This window comes from Neodiprion lecontei, chromosome 5 (assembly GCF_021901455.1).
Source record: "Neodiprion lecontei isolate iyNeoLeco1 chromosome 5, iyNeoLeco1.1, whole genome shotgun sequence".
Lineage (NCBI taxonomy): Eukaryota > Metazoa > Arthropoda > Insecta > Hymenoptera > Diprionidae > Neodiprion > Neodiprion lecontei.
In genome coordinates this window covers 6,918,184-6,932,551 of record NC_060264.1, presented here as the reverse complement: position 1 = coordinate 6,932,551, position 14,368 = coordinate 6,918,184, and the positions used below count along the sequence as shown (strand labels likewise).

At 39.7% G+C, this 14,368-nt stretch overlaps 1 protein-coding gene across 5 annotated transcripts; it reads right to left on the bottom strand.

Moving 5' to 3' along the window:
• Positions 1-64: 64 nt before the first annotated feature.
• LOC107218644 (protein PTHB1) lies at positions 65-13,974 on the bottom strand. Of its 5 annotated transcripts, none has more exons than XM_046741350.1 (13): positions 13,428-13,962; positions 13,194-13,282; positions 12,236-12,500; positions 11,832-12,085; positions 11,633-11,763; positions 10,981-11,161; positions 10,536-10,772; positions 10,199-10,438; positions 9,416-9,708; positions 7,886-8,050; positions 6,571-6,708; positions 3,626-3,821; positions 65-1,254 (listed from the first exon to the last, which is right to left on the bottom strand). In XM_046741350.1, exons 1-13 carry the CDS (start codon positions 13,700-13,702, stop codon positions 1,223-1,225), a joined length of 2,496 nt encoding a protein of 831 aa, XP_046597306.1. In that variant the 5' UTR covers positions 13,703-13,962; the 3' UTR covers positions 65-1,222. The 5 variants fall into 5 exon arrangements, with proteins under 5 accessions (XP_046597306.1, XP_046597307.1, XP_046597308.1 ...); XM_046741351.1 differs by having other exon boundaries at positions 12,236-12,497; XM_046741352.1 differs by lacking the exon at positions 65-1,254 and having other exon boundaries at positions 3,632-3,821; positions 6,557-6,708; positions 13,428-13,971.
• Positions 13,975-14,368: the final 394 nt, after the last annotated feature.

Sequence of the window (14,368 nt, the reverse complement as noted above, 5' to 3'; positions counted from 1 at the left end):
TGGAAGGATAGGATGGGATACTCGCCGAGGTATTTTCACGTCTTGTATACATGTGTGCGTCGGTTTCTTCGTTTTTTATTTTCAAAAAGATCGAGGAACTTTGGATACAAACAAAGTCAATCTTTTCAATCTCTTTATCGTTCTGATCGTGTAATCTGAAATTTATTTGAGTCTTTAAAATCTCCGTAGGCGCTATATTGAATTTATTAAAATTGAAGTAGTATAGTACACTGGTATTGTTACACGTTTCCGTCTGTTTTTAATTTCAATAATGGTATTGTATTATAATTTCATCGCACTACATGGAATGCGTACTAAAATGTTTATACACTTGTCCGTGCGTTGGTTCCATTTACTTCGTTTGCGAATGGAAATTAAAAATTAACTTATATCTAACTTGTCTTATACCTAACTTATAATCTATATTATGCGATAAATTTTTTTGATAATTTAATTCGTCGTTTCAATCCGATGGAAAGCCACGAACTGTCAGTTCTGCGCAATTCGAAGATTAGACTAGTTCGGGTCTTTACGAATCACGCAGTCCCGAACGCCTTTCACATTCTGCTTCGTCTGCGACTGGTTCCCGCGGGTAAATCCGGGAAGGGCTCGCATCAAGGGTGCCCATCTTTCGAGCACTCGATTAGCTTATCGTGGGTGCGGTTTGTGGATAACGAAATAGCTGAGCCTCGTCCGAATGCTCAGGGAAAGCGTCAAACGCCCGGGGGGTGAGGTCTGAACCTCCGGGAACGAGGCATATCTCTTATATATATATATATATATATATATATATACCTGTTCCCTAATATATATCCTCGCGCAAGAAACAAAAAGAAGAAATAAGCCGGAGAATGAGGATAAAAAGGAATGAGACTAAAAGAAAAGGGAAAAAAATCCGACGGTGCAGGTCAGGATGATGCCCGACTACCTCCTTAGGAACCGATTGTCTTCTTCTTCTGCTTTAACTAATACTCGCTGCGAAGAGTGGTAATACAGACGCCGATGCCGATGCTTCATGGTGTTTCAGCCTCAACCTCATCGCCGGCTGCCGGGGCAGCAGTTTATACACTCGGTGGAGTTTTGCCTTCGCGTTTGTTCCTCGAGGCTTAAAGTTAGGCGTGCGGTGGGCCTGGAATGCTCTTAAACTCCTTGTGATCCTTCCAGTTCGGGATAACCTCTCCCTTGTGTCTCTATCCGTTTGTCATTTCCTGAAGATCGTTCATCAAGCCACCTCCTCCACGTCTTCCAGTCTCCCTGAAATAATGGTTCGATTTTCCTTGGTGCAGTCATGGAAATTCCGTCAAGCGGATAAGGAACTTTGGCCAAGAATCGACAGTTTTAGCCAATTTGGTTGCGAGATTTTTTCTTTCCAGCATTCGATGCGATATTGTAATTCGTTGATTATTATCGATATCGGGGCACAGGTGGAAAATTAAATATTTAACGGTATTAACTTGGTAGAGGAAAAATTGTTTCAATAAATTTGTATACCTAAAATAGTCTTCTATTTGAATAAAATGAGGCAACGTAGAGTGAAGTAGAACAACTCTATTAGGCTTCGAACAAAGCATCGGTATCTAAAGCTTCTTGTCATAATAACTTGTTTAATACTCGATGCAGTACGTTGATCTCGTAATAAAGTTAATCGGAAGTATGAATTTTTGGCCAACCAACCTCCCTAATCTTTGAGCAAACATTGCGAGACGAAAAAGAAAACGAATTAGCGTAACAAACAATTAATCCTTGAAAATTGTGTTTAAACAAAAAAGAACCAGATTGAAATATGCTTTCTCTTTGCATACTTATATTTCTTTGCAATAGCTATCGAGAATGTTTCATTTTTCTTGAATGTATCTTGTCTTTTTCGGTAACGTTAAAACCAGTTTAACCATATAGTGCACGATGCAGCGACGTGGAGAAATAGTACATTGTCTAACAAGGAGGCAAACTCGGTCTTTTCGGGCCGAGCGTAAGTTTGCAATATCAGTCGTAGGTGAAGTCGAAGACGAATATTGAAAATACGCTAGGCGAAAATACCGTTGCCTTCTTGTTACGCACGATTCTTAATACAACAAGAGTATGTTGCGCGTTTTTTCACGAAGCACGAAATTGAGGTTAGGGTCGCGTAACGTCAGATCTGTCCGCGACAGCGCATGCGCGCAGTGCAGAAACGACCACTTTTACCTCTGAGTACTTAAAAGCGGTCTTTTCCGCATGCGCATTTGCAGACTCACTCTACCATCGTAAAAACGAGTTCTTTGTGTACGGAAAAAACGTGTAAGTGGTATCAAGAATTTTACTCCAAGTCAAATTGGTAGAAAAAGAGGAGAGAAGGAAAAAAAAAAGATGGAAATAAAATTTGTGCCGGATAATTCGAACTCTGCAACATTCTTGGAAAGTTTTTTAGTTTTTTTTTCCGTTTCTTTCTCTATGTATCCCTGGGAATTGGTAAAAATACTGGAAATAAAAATCCATCGTTAAGTACCGTGAAAACAGAACCGCTGTTAAATTTCCATTCAAATTGTATTAAGATAACCGAATTTCACAAATCTTGTCTCTACTTTAAATAATCCAACAGTTATACAATCATACACATTATTTTCACACACATGTAGATGGTGCGCGTAAGATGTAAGCAAGTTCGCTCAACTAGCGGAATCGTATTACTCGCGATACTCAAACTTGAGCTACGGGCTCAACATCTGTGCAACATTACGTGCGGATAGGTATAATATTATTGATATAAGAAATAAGATGGAGAATATTGAAAGAGAAAAAACGAAAAAAGAAAGAAACGAAATCGCGTTGCCTCTCTTGTTGTACAATGGTAATAAAATACGTATAATCGTAACGGGATTCGGTAAGAATTTGTAATAACACGTAATGTAAAGAAGCATATCGAACGACCGTTGGAAGTCTTTGAAACTGTTTGGAACGATCGCGGTTATAATAAATATTCGCCCCGCTTATGTGCTTTAGGCAGGCATTCACCATCAAACCGATATACGTAATACATATATATATATATATATATATATATACCGTGTGTTGTACAGGTACGATATTATAGGTATAATATATACGCGTGTTGCGCGCGTGTCTGATCGTTACGAGTGTTTATAGATGGTTTTTTTTTTTTTTCTTCTTCTTCTTCTTATTTCTTCAACTCCTACTTCTTTTAATATCAAAAGCTCCCGACTCTGTTTCCGATTCACTTAATAAATTCTCGACAATTAATGTAATACTATCACACAGACTAAACCGCTCCCAATTATACGTATGTCTCGTGTCGTATATTATACGGCGAAGGGCAGCGGCGGAAATAAATTGAGCGAAAAGTGCGTCGTCAAAACATTTTGTGTTTTTAACACAATTTAAAGTACTGAAATACTGCCTCCTTAATTATCATCATCTGCGCGGTTAATAGGAGGGAGAAAAAAATTATCCCCTTTCTTTTTTGCTCCGTAATTATGATCTGCAATTGTACGGATTGATCGTTTGATGTTGGAGCAAAAAAGAAAAATGACAGACAGAGAGAGAGAGAGAAAGTGCAGAAAGAAAAGTGAAAATTTAAATATTTGAGCGAAGTTTTCAAACCGTACAATTTTCACATATTCAAAATTACCTGATGCACTCGAGCCGACGGAGTCGTCGGTATCTTTCGTTAATCTTTCGACGAGGTGAGCGATGCGTTTTTTCAGTTTCGTCACGTCCTTTATCGGCTCCAATTCACCGACCGTTCGCAACATTTCGTTGTCAGATTTTCTCATTTTTGAACGCAAGGCGCTGGAAACCGCTGCGTCGGCGATTTCTTCCCAATCCTGCGAAATTTTTCGGCCTCGTTATATAAATTTTTTATTCCTTCTCCCCGGCTTGAGCGGACGATTTTTCTTCAAACTTCGTTGGCAATTAGTTATCCACGTTATAGATCGTTGGTCGTAAAAGATGAAACGAAAAATGAAGGACTGCAGAGTTTGAGTACATACATACATACATATATATATATACATATATCTGATTATAAACGTATATAAACGACTCCGTGGATGCGTGGATTCGCAATTTGGCGGGATAGTTTGTTTAATGGTATTTCGAAAGTATACACTTCTTACAAGTTCCAGTTTACGACGAAACGTTAGGCATGTGTGTATAACTTTTTGAACGCTTTAGCATAAAGGTGCGTGTAAACGAAAAATGATTTCGTAGAGCCGATCTTTGTATAACAGTGTTTGGTCTATTAAATGGGTAGTTTACGACTTCTTAGAGAATATCGTTGGCTTTTTTTCAAGTGGGCAAAAAATTACGATACTACAATAATCAAAACGCCCGTTTAGATAAATAAATTTATCCAGCCGCTTAACGTAGCCCAGATATACCTACGTAAGTATGTTAAGTATATACCTGCCGATGATGAAGAGATAAAAGAAAAAAAAAAACAGGTAAAGCGAGAAAAATTGAGGAAGGTACGAAACACCTGGCGAACTATTTTCCAAAGATTTGGATAACTCCGGGCGCTTCGAACTTCATCGCGTAGGTACATTCGGATTCTATAATTGCAATATCGTTGTTATTACACGAGGCCAGCTGCGCAGCATGAAATTATCTTTATCATGTCTGTTTGCAAGAAGGATGACGGAAAGAAAAATAATCACGAAACTTGCTTCCCGTGGTTATATCTTTAAACCAACTTTCTTCGGTGAGATAAATAATCAATAAATACTCGGTACCTACTCGCCAGTTGTACGCTGTACAGACTCACACATTATACATTACAGGATATACGTAATGAATTACGCTGGCTCTAAGATCTGCGATTTGCAATTCTTTCTCATTTTCTCTTTTTTTATTCCAACGAACACTGGGTTTGATTCTACGTTCAGATTTTTGTTTGAATTTACACTGAGAAAAATTTCATTTGTTACAGTAACTGGAAAAATTGAGTAAAACAGGTATCGTTATAAAAACTGTTTGAATATTGTTGGAATTAGGAAAAACGAGGTACGCGAAACCATTTTGCGCTATCGTCGATCCTTTTTTGCTAATTGCAACGCGAAATCAGTTTGTGAGGTTTACTCTACTTTTTTAGTTAAGCGAGGCTTTAACGTCAATTTATCGTTGCACGAGCGTTAAATTTTCGCAACGGTTGCAAGAAAATATAGCAACAGTGATCGTAATGAGAAGGAAAAATTAATTTTCATTTTGTACCTAGAAGTATATTTTTCGATTGTTGTAACAAATGAAAATAGTTAAGGACCGAGCGCTAACCGGAACTAAAAATTTCTCGCAGTGTACGGAATCTTTCGTGATTCATTTCTCGCGATAACCAAACGTCTAATTTTCTTTCTCCTCTTGAATAAACAATATTTGTACGAATATTGAAGGATCGCGAGGGTCTCAAGGAGAGGATGCGAGGTACCTTAAGGCGAAGAAAATATATCGGAAGGAGGGAAGAGCAGGGTAAAGCTAGAGGGAAAGAGAGAGAGAGAGAGAGAGAGAGAGAGAGAGAGAGAGGGAAAAGGCGGCTGCACTAGAATTAGATCCTACGAGATTAAATCGGAGGAGCAATTTGCATCGAACGGTGTCGGCTTCTTCAAACGAATCTACAACTTGAATGATTCCAAAGATAAGAATTACGCCTCCGTACTTATTCTACGCTGTGCCGATGATAACGCCTTTATCGCTCACCGGCTTGAAACAATTTTTAATAACACCGCGGTTCACGAGCAGTCATTCAAAGATCACTGATTTTTATAACCAATTATTAAATCGCGTGTACGAGCTATTCGTGTTTGAAAATTTTATTTCAAATGGCAAGGGATGAAGTTCTGCCGAATTATCAATAAATGTTCGCTCATAAATAACAAATGTATCGAAGCAAACGAAAAGGCTTCTATTCAAATATTTTTAAAAAAGCTTGCATTATTAAAAATTATCCCAACTTCAATCACCCTGAATATTAAATATTTTCCAAGGTACGTCGGAATAATTTCCAAAACCCTGTTATTTCCCAAACATTATTTTCGTTTCAATTATTTCTACTTCGTGTAATATGAAATTGAAAAGCCTGTAAAACAAGTGAATTTATTTTCTCATCAATAGTAAGTAACACGCGATCCAAGAGTATGAAAAGTGATTTGACGTTTAAAAATTAGAAACAATCCCGCGCCGAGACTTTTGCCTGTTACCGTGTTTCTGTTACAAGTAAAACGCGTCTAATCGTAATGCGAATAGACGACGATCCGCAGAAGCGTGCAACAGCAGCTGCCGCGGCATTAAACGCGTATTTATCGTTAGTCAAAGAGTGCATCGCGGTCGACTGGCTTGGTGATAAATTCAAGAGTACAACTGCGATCTTTGAGAATGTTAGGTGGATGCAATAGGTGTGTACGTGTATGCAACAACAGTCGGGATTCGCCAGCGCCTGCCTTGACAAAGGACACGCGAGTTTAATGCACGTAATCTCCAAGTTTATACACGTGTATTTGCCTCTGCGTGTACGATAAAAATAAAGAAAATTTAATGATAAAGCGGTAATTAGACTGTAAATTTTACGTACACATACATACGTACAATATCGCTGTGCAGCTGCGGCGTGAATCCGATCGCTGACTCAACTAACGCGTATTTATCATCGCTTACATTTGTTTGCAATAATAACAGCAAGGAGGAAATCGCTCGCTCCAGATTTTTCTCACTTCGAAATTGTTTCTGAAATGAGAATAAAATTGGGAACGGTATTTCGGTAGATGTCAGCTGTGAATGAAACATATAATAAAAACAACAAAGTTTATCAACGTGTAAAAATCTTCACCGTATATAAATATGTATGTATCAGGTTGTTTCGGATAAAGATTAATTGCGACTTTTCATTTATAATTTCACATTTTTTTCTATCGCTTGGATCAATCGTAATATCAATATATGTCGGGAAAAAAAGCCACGCTTGTAATATCAATTCTCCGGTTGATGTTTGAGAAGTGTAATCGACAACTTTTTCGTTATTAATTCAATCTCATAAAATAGTTATTATTCAATATGAACTTTTGACTTATTGTTAGGGGAATAAGATTCACGGTCGATATATTCTTGTGTTACGGATCGTGATCTTTGGGTTGAATGTAAAAGTTGGGAAAAAAATAATTATTGAAATGCTACAACGTTTTTCTTCACAAATTGGAAGAAAATTTTTAAAAAAGTGATAAATCAAATGAGCGCGATTTCGCACATAACTTAGAACGCTCATCTTTTCACAGAATTCTTCTTTGAACCCAAACAAACTTTTTAAGGGGTACCACGGTGTAAAATCGTAAATCATTTTTTTCTGAAACACCCTAATACGCATACAATCACTGAAAACATTCCACAAGAAGAGTCACGACGTACGCGCTACATTTGTGTTCAAATTTGACTTGGGTGATCGTTTTTTATTAAACTATACTTATCTCGCTGAAATAACACTGATTAAACTTTGAATACACACGATAAATTGCTTACGTAAAATCCTGTGTATATTATTATACACACGCTTTAATAGTTACAATACCCGATTCTACCTTTGAAAAACCCGTGCGTGTCTCGAGAGAATCTTTTGACATTGAATTTTTGAACTATTCACATTTTTCCGTCATTTCGAAACGCAATCTGATTACAATGGGATTGCGAAAGAAACTTTTAAGCACGTACCTACAGTGCCACAGTGAAACGGCGATTTCAATTTATCGCAATCGTTAATGTTATACGGTAGAAATAAATTTTATTATACAGTGAAGTAAAGTCTGTGGTTCACAAATGTTACGCGGACACCTGGATAAGATTTTTTTACCTTGTTCATGCATATTTTTTTCTTTTTCTCCATATTTTCTCTTACTTCTCTTTGCATACTCACCAGCTGGGCATCCTTAAGATCATCCAGAAGCGTAAACATCATATCGAACGTGTCGTCCAATAAAAACGTCAACGATTTTAACGATCTGGTCGATCTTTCCTTAAAGTTGTAAACCATTTTTTTCTCGATATTTCTCAGCTGCGTTGCCAGCAGATCGAGGGCCTCCTGTGTACTTATTAATAATTCATCAGGTGCATATTACCGCGAAGCAAAAAATCCTTATGCTTTCATCAAAACTGTTATTGATTTCACCGTAACCGGTAATAGGTGGAATTTTGATTCTCCGCCATGCAATCACGATGAACAGGATTCGTGTATAACGTGGAACGGGAAGAAGATTTAAAAAAAAAAAAAATTAAAATAAAAATAAAAATCACAGCGCTAAATTGCGAATGAGAATTATTAATGCATGCGCATCGCGTATTACAGACAGATAAGATTCGATAGAGGAGGAGGGGGAGGAGACTAGGCTATGCGGTTGGAATTGTCTACGAAACGATGACGAAGAGACGGTGGAGAGAAAATGAAATATTTTCGTTCAACGATAAGATAAACAAATGATCCGTGGAAATAGGCTTCTTCGGAGTTGATTGAACTGAACGAAAAAATCTCGGTAATTATAATCGCAAGTAACACGTGTCTCTTGGTGTCAGTCAGTAAGTCACTGACTTAGCCGTCGATCTCACAATATGCCACCAAAGAAGATGTCACTCGGTTCATAACGTATCCCCGAGTAATTTACTGCCGTTCTCATCCGTACGTATAACATATACGATGAGTGCATCGTAAACAGCATCGATTATTACCGACGAGACGTAGATCCGCTCTCTCTCTCTCTGTCTTCCTCCCCCTTTTCCACGTTCTAATTGCATTATGCGTTCCCAGATGCGTGCTCGTGTGGGTGTTTCGTACGAATGCATATATATGTTTATATAATATATGTATGTGTGCGTGTCAAAAGGTTCGATAACACCGGACTGGCTTCGATGTTAATAACGCGATTGTTGTACAATATAACACGAAACCTGCAAAGAGTTGTAACAAATTACACGCGGATGACGCGTTCGATCTAATAAGTAAAAGACGCGAATTCTCATTAACGACGTCTCGTTGGCGTGTATTGTGAATTTTAATTTTGAAAATTCGAAAGTAATAGTTGAGATAAAAAAAAGAAAAAAATAGAAAAAAATAGAAAATGAAAAAATATCCGGGAGATACAATAACGAGAAAAAGAATCATTCAGGCATGCAACAATCAACAACGTCTCGTTTATCGGGACACAATGAAGTTCGCCGTTTAAAGAAAACTTCTCGAAGACTCGAACCGACCGAATCGCTTACATCCAATCTATAAATCAGATTCCTTTTGTACTCTCGACTACGCGTTGTTGTACAGCTGAGGCTAGTTAGACCGGCTATGAAAGCAGGGGCTTATCGCGTGAGTCTCATGTAATTACGCGATTTGTATAGATCTATATTTAAATTGCAGCATTGCCGGCAGAGCCAAGACGACGCTCACTATATTACGCACCTTGATTCTTCTCACTTCCTGCCGGGACGCAAAGTGAACGTCTATGTGAGCATTCAGAATTTGCAGCTGCACTTGGCTCGTTACACAGTTACATTGTTTCCTCGAATAATAACCATTCAAACGGGCTATTAACTGCCTGCCAACCGGTCCCACAGCCAGACTGTCCTCCGATTGAAGACGGTATCTGTTCGACGACGTTCCCGACGCTATAGACACCACGGTTCCCGTGTACAAGTATTGCAATCCTATTGCGTTGTTGTTACGACCGAGAGTCGCCTCCTCGCCGATGAACTCTGTCGGGCAATCATTAACGTCAATGAGAAGAGCTTGCGAGTCGTTGCGGGACGAGTCCGGTGGAAATTCTTCGACGAGATACCGCGAAGCCGGATAGCGGATGAATTTAAATTTGGAAATAACGAAGATATACGCGCACACTGAGAAAAAATTTCATTTCGTCGTTAAAAAAACTGTTTGCGCTATCGTCGATCCTTTTTTGCTAATCGCAACGCAAAATCAGTATCTGAGGTTTAGGTACTCTACTTTTTTAGTTAAACAAGGCTTTAACCTCAATTTATCGTTGCACGAGCATTAAATTTTCGCAACAGTGATCGCGATGAAAAAGAATAGCAACGGATACCAGACTTTCCGGTAACGGCTATAAAACTAATTTTCATTTTCTACCTGGAACTACATTTTTCGATTGTGGTAAAAAATGAAAATAGTTGAGGACCGAGCGGTAACCGGAAATGAAAATTTCTCTCAGTGTATATCGGTGAAACTTACCGGGAAACAGTTGACTCAGACTGACGATCGGCTCGTCCGATTTCACGGTTATCGAGAACGAGGAACCGCTCTCAGGAGGACAGAGTTTCGCCACCAGTCTTACGGGCACCTGAGCTTTTCTCTGCAGTACTCTTATCGCCCCAAAACTATTCTCGTACGTTACCGTAACCACGGTTTCCAACGACGCCGGAACGGCTTTGTCGCCCATGTGAATTACCGACTGTGCCAGATGTCGATCACCTTGGAACCGGAGTTTAAAAGCATTCGTTACTCAAGCGTTCGGTCGGGTTTTTGCCTTCTTATATCGTTCGTAACGCAACGTGAAACTCTCGCTCACACAGATTAGCGATCTCGTGATAATCCGCCCTGACGATCAGAGGATCGTGAACTTCGAAGCTGACTTGAACCTGCCGCAACGGTGCGTAAGGTATCAATTCCACCGACACTCGGCACATCGAGTGTTTCTCCGTTTCGACGGCGAGTTCCTCGTCGAACGGACAAGGCTCCAGATGAGGTGATATCCATACGGATATGCCTATCTCCGATTCGGCAGTGGCGTTGGTCAGGGAACTGTCTGCGACAAGCAGGTGTCGTAGGTATGAGAAATGAGAAGGGTAGCAGATTGGAAATGTCTGTTGGTGACGATGAATTCGATGCTGTCTCGACTTGGTGAATTTTTCCAAATAACCACTCACCGTTTAGTGGTAACCTTGCGTATCGCAGATCGAAACGGTTCCACAGATCAGAAAGTTACTTTCACTTTAAAGATTTCTATCAGTTACCTGAAGCCGCTGATTTCTGGAGCATTTTTCTGTACTTTGCAACGTCACTTTCAGCCGTTTCGTAGTTGAAATCTTTTGTGCAGGATACCGGGGGAGCTACGAACAGGGAAGGTTCGGTACCCAGGAAACATCCTTCCAGCGAACCTTCGTCGGAAAGTAAGACTATCACGCCTTCCAGATGCTGCAGGGAGTATCAAAAGTCTCCATTTAATATGTCTTTACGCGTCAAGGTTTTTTTTTCTTTTTTTTTCGTCGCGTACGCAAATAATTACGCAAATGAATTAATTGCGACACATTGTGGCTGCTGGCATGGCAGATGGCCGCATCAATTAGAATAGCAACAGGCTGATACCGACTTGTGTCAGTATATATACATATAACCCGACTCGACGTCTGTGCACTTTGTTGTCCTAGTCCGTTTGTCGTTCGTTATCTGTTCTAGGTATAGTTTATCTCGCTTTTCCGTTGTCGTTAATTATGTACGTTTATCGTTGCGGTACTTTTCTACTCATTCTTTTTTTTTTTTCATCGCTAGCGTTTTTATTCACCAGCCACTATCACTTTTTATCCGGTATAATTGTCGTCGGTATACCCCGTAAGCTTCTCGTGTTTTGTAATTGTAAAAATTATTCGTCGAACAAAATGAAATCACCTGAAAATTTCCCCTGTTCACTGCTACAGGAGCGAAGGGCAATTGCGCTGTCCATCTCAGCGTCGTGCCTTCGTACACCATCAAAGTGTTAGTTTCGGTGACTGTCATTACCATCAGAACGCCGTCGGGTTCTGGAAAATCAAAGTTTCCATTTATAAGATTGGGAATTTAGCAGCGCTTTAAGGATCTCTTTCCTCACCTACGACGTAGACGTGGAAACACAGAGCCGCGTAATCGAACCGCTTCGTGTACTTCAGCGAACAATCGTCTTTCAAACAATAAAGACTTCTTTCGCCCAGCACTACTATCGCTAATTCAACGCTGCTCAGAGTTGCGATTTTAACGTCCATCACAGCCTCGCCAAGGTTGTATTTCCAATCGGGGTAAAGACTTTTACCGAGCTCGGATGGTTGCTTCTCTTTGTTCTTGTCGAACTCTGCTATGTGCTGGTACCTGTAGAGGCGTGAAAAAAAAACCCGGGTTTGTGCTTTTAGTAATTAAGGCTTCGACGATCTTTGTTTGCCGAAATGCCGACGGCTCCAAGCCGAAAATCGCGTGGGCCGATCGGTTTAAGTTTGCGAATAACATGCTCGAGGGACAAACCTGTAGCATTCAAAGACCCAGCCAGAGTTGAGGGTTACGAACGCGTCGTTTTTGGCAACGTATATCAAAGGAGTTGGCAACAAATAGTTTGTCAAATTATAACTGAACGTAAACGTTTCCTGCTCGTAGAACAGCAGCGTTCCGTCAAGGCATTGTACACAGAGGAAATCCCTCCCCTGGACACCGCCGAATGGTCCGACCGTCAAAGTAGCTCCAAGACGTTTCAGATTGTGTTCATAGGCAATGTTTAAAACGCACCGATCTTCTGCAACGGTTAAAAATTATGCAACCGACGAATGAGAGACGCGGAGAAATATATATATATAGAGAGAGAGAGAGAGGGGGAGAGAGAGAGAGAGAGAGAGAGAGAGACAGAGAGAGGTGGACCGAACGAAGGTGCCGGTTCAATATCAGTGGCGAATAGACGCGGTTATTACCCTCAAAATTTTAACGGATTCTATTCTTTGTTAGCTCAAGGTAAAACACGATGATTTACGAGTGACTCTATGGATTATTCAACAAATGTCAAGTCATGCCATAATAAATATCGTATACGTAGGTATATGTATAAATGTATATGTATATCTACGGCTTTTAAAAGCCCTCGGCTGCGCAGCCGCGCTCAGCTCACGATCAGCTCAGCTCAGCTCAGCTCAGCTCGGAGTGCTTAAATATTGTTGACCCTAAAAGATGTCACGGACGGTGAAAGCGCTGTGTAAACTGCAAGTGAGGCCAAATCCTTTGCCACATTAAACAATCTCCGATGGCTGATTGTTCAGGCTGACTTCTGTACTCGTTCTTCTTCATACATCCTAAATTCTTTTTCTTTCGTTTTCTTTTTTCCAACTTGACGTGCAGTTATTCCCTCAAACTCTACATTTGTCACAGAGTTTTCAATGCCTCTCTCTTGTACGTTTCTACTTTACTTTAAATTTTTGTAATTTCAATTTCAACAAACCCTCATCGGCCGCGTTGCCAATCATCGATACATTGTAGACGATCAAATTTGACGGAGACAGTACCGCCAAGTGTAGATTTTGCGATCCGCTGAAATTATCGAATAATATGAATTTCCAAATGCATGAACCTTTCTTTTCGTAACTAATGTGTATTTTTTCTTTTTTTTTTTTCTTTGCTCAGAAAATAATTACAACGTGCAATATTTTGAATTAATGCTTTTGTTTTTACTCACGATACAAATTTACCGACGTTTAGATCAATGATTGGTTTTTCTAGCGACGATTCGAGAATTAGATCCGTCGGTTTGTATCCAGTCAAAGTTTTTCCCTCTTCAATCCACTTTGACGACGGTTTATAAATTCTGAGATATCCGTTGTGGCTGCCGACGATAATGACGTTGTGAATGTCAGGTCCGAACAACGGGGTTACCAACAAACTGTGATTGTCGAACGCCTCGTTTTCGCCGCAATGCGTTCTCCACCACTCCCGTGTTTTAAATAGCGACATTTTTTGCAGTTGAACACTCGGTGATCCACGTCACGTTACCGGCTTCTGCACTCTTTTTGTCGGAATAATCCTATCGATATGTCTGCCACAACTTGTACCTGGACACCTCTTACCTGTACACCACAATGCCCTCGTTGTCATAGTTACAGGCGGCAAAACATCCAGTAAGGGATTCCTTTTTGCACGCCACTCGATATTGAGACCGGAGTAGATTTGTCGCTTGTATTTTGTAAAAATGGAAAAAATTCAGCTCTCAACCAATTTTATTTTCGAACTATAAGCCGCATCTGAATTATGGTACAAAGCTTCTTTTTGTTGAAACCACGACGTGTATGAATTGGTCTATTTAGATGATAAACTGCGAAAGCTAGTGCCAAATATTAATTTGGCTCAGGCTTTTCTCGGTAATTTGATTATGATTGAATCGATTCTCTGTAATGTTGCATAAAAGTTGAAACAAGTCCAAAAATTCTTGTGTTATCCCTCCCTGTTTAATCAACGTGACTTTGACGGAGTTGCTATTGGTGGAATTCATTATTTCAGTGTTATATAATTTGTTGCATAAGTAAGATAAGTAGATTGTTTTCATCTTTTTACTGTAAACCTGAATCTACTTTTAACCCTAATTTCTATTTTCGAAAAGTTCCATAGATGATCCAGTGGTGA

What these genes read in the sequence shown, in the direction of transcription:
- LOC107218644 (XM_046741350.1), bottom strand. Translation starts at nt 13,702, where the DNA reads ATGTCGCTATTTAAAACACGGGAGTGGTGGAGAACGCATTGCGGCGAA. An exon ending in TGAACAGGGGAAATTTTCAG is followed by an intron (nt 11,162 to 11,632) that starts GTGATTTCATTT and finishes TACTCCCTGCAG; the next exon opens with CATCTGGAAGGCGTGATAGT. An exon ending in ATCTTAAGGATGCCCAGCTG is followed by an intron (nt 6,709 to 7,885) that starts GTGAGTATGCAA and finishes TTCTCATTTCAG; the next exon opens with AAACAATTTCGAAGTGAGAA.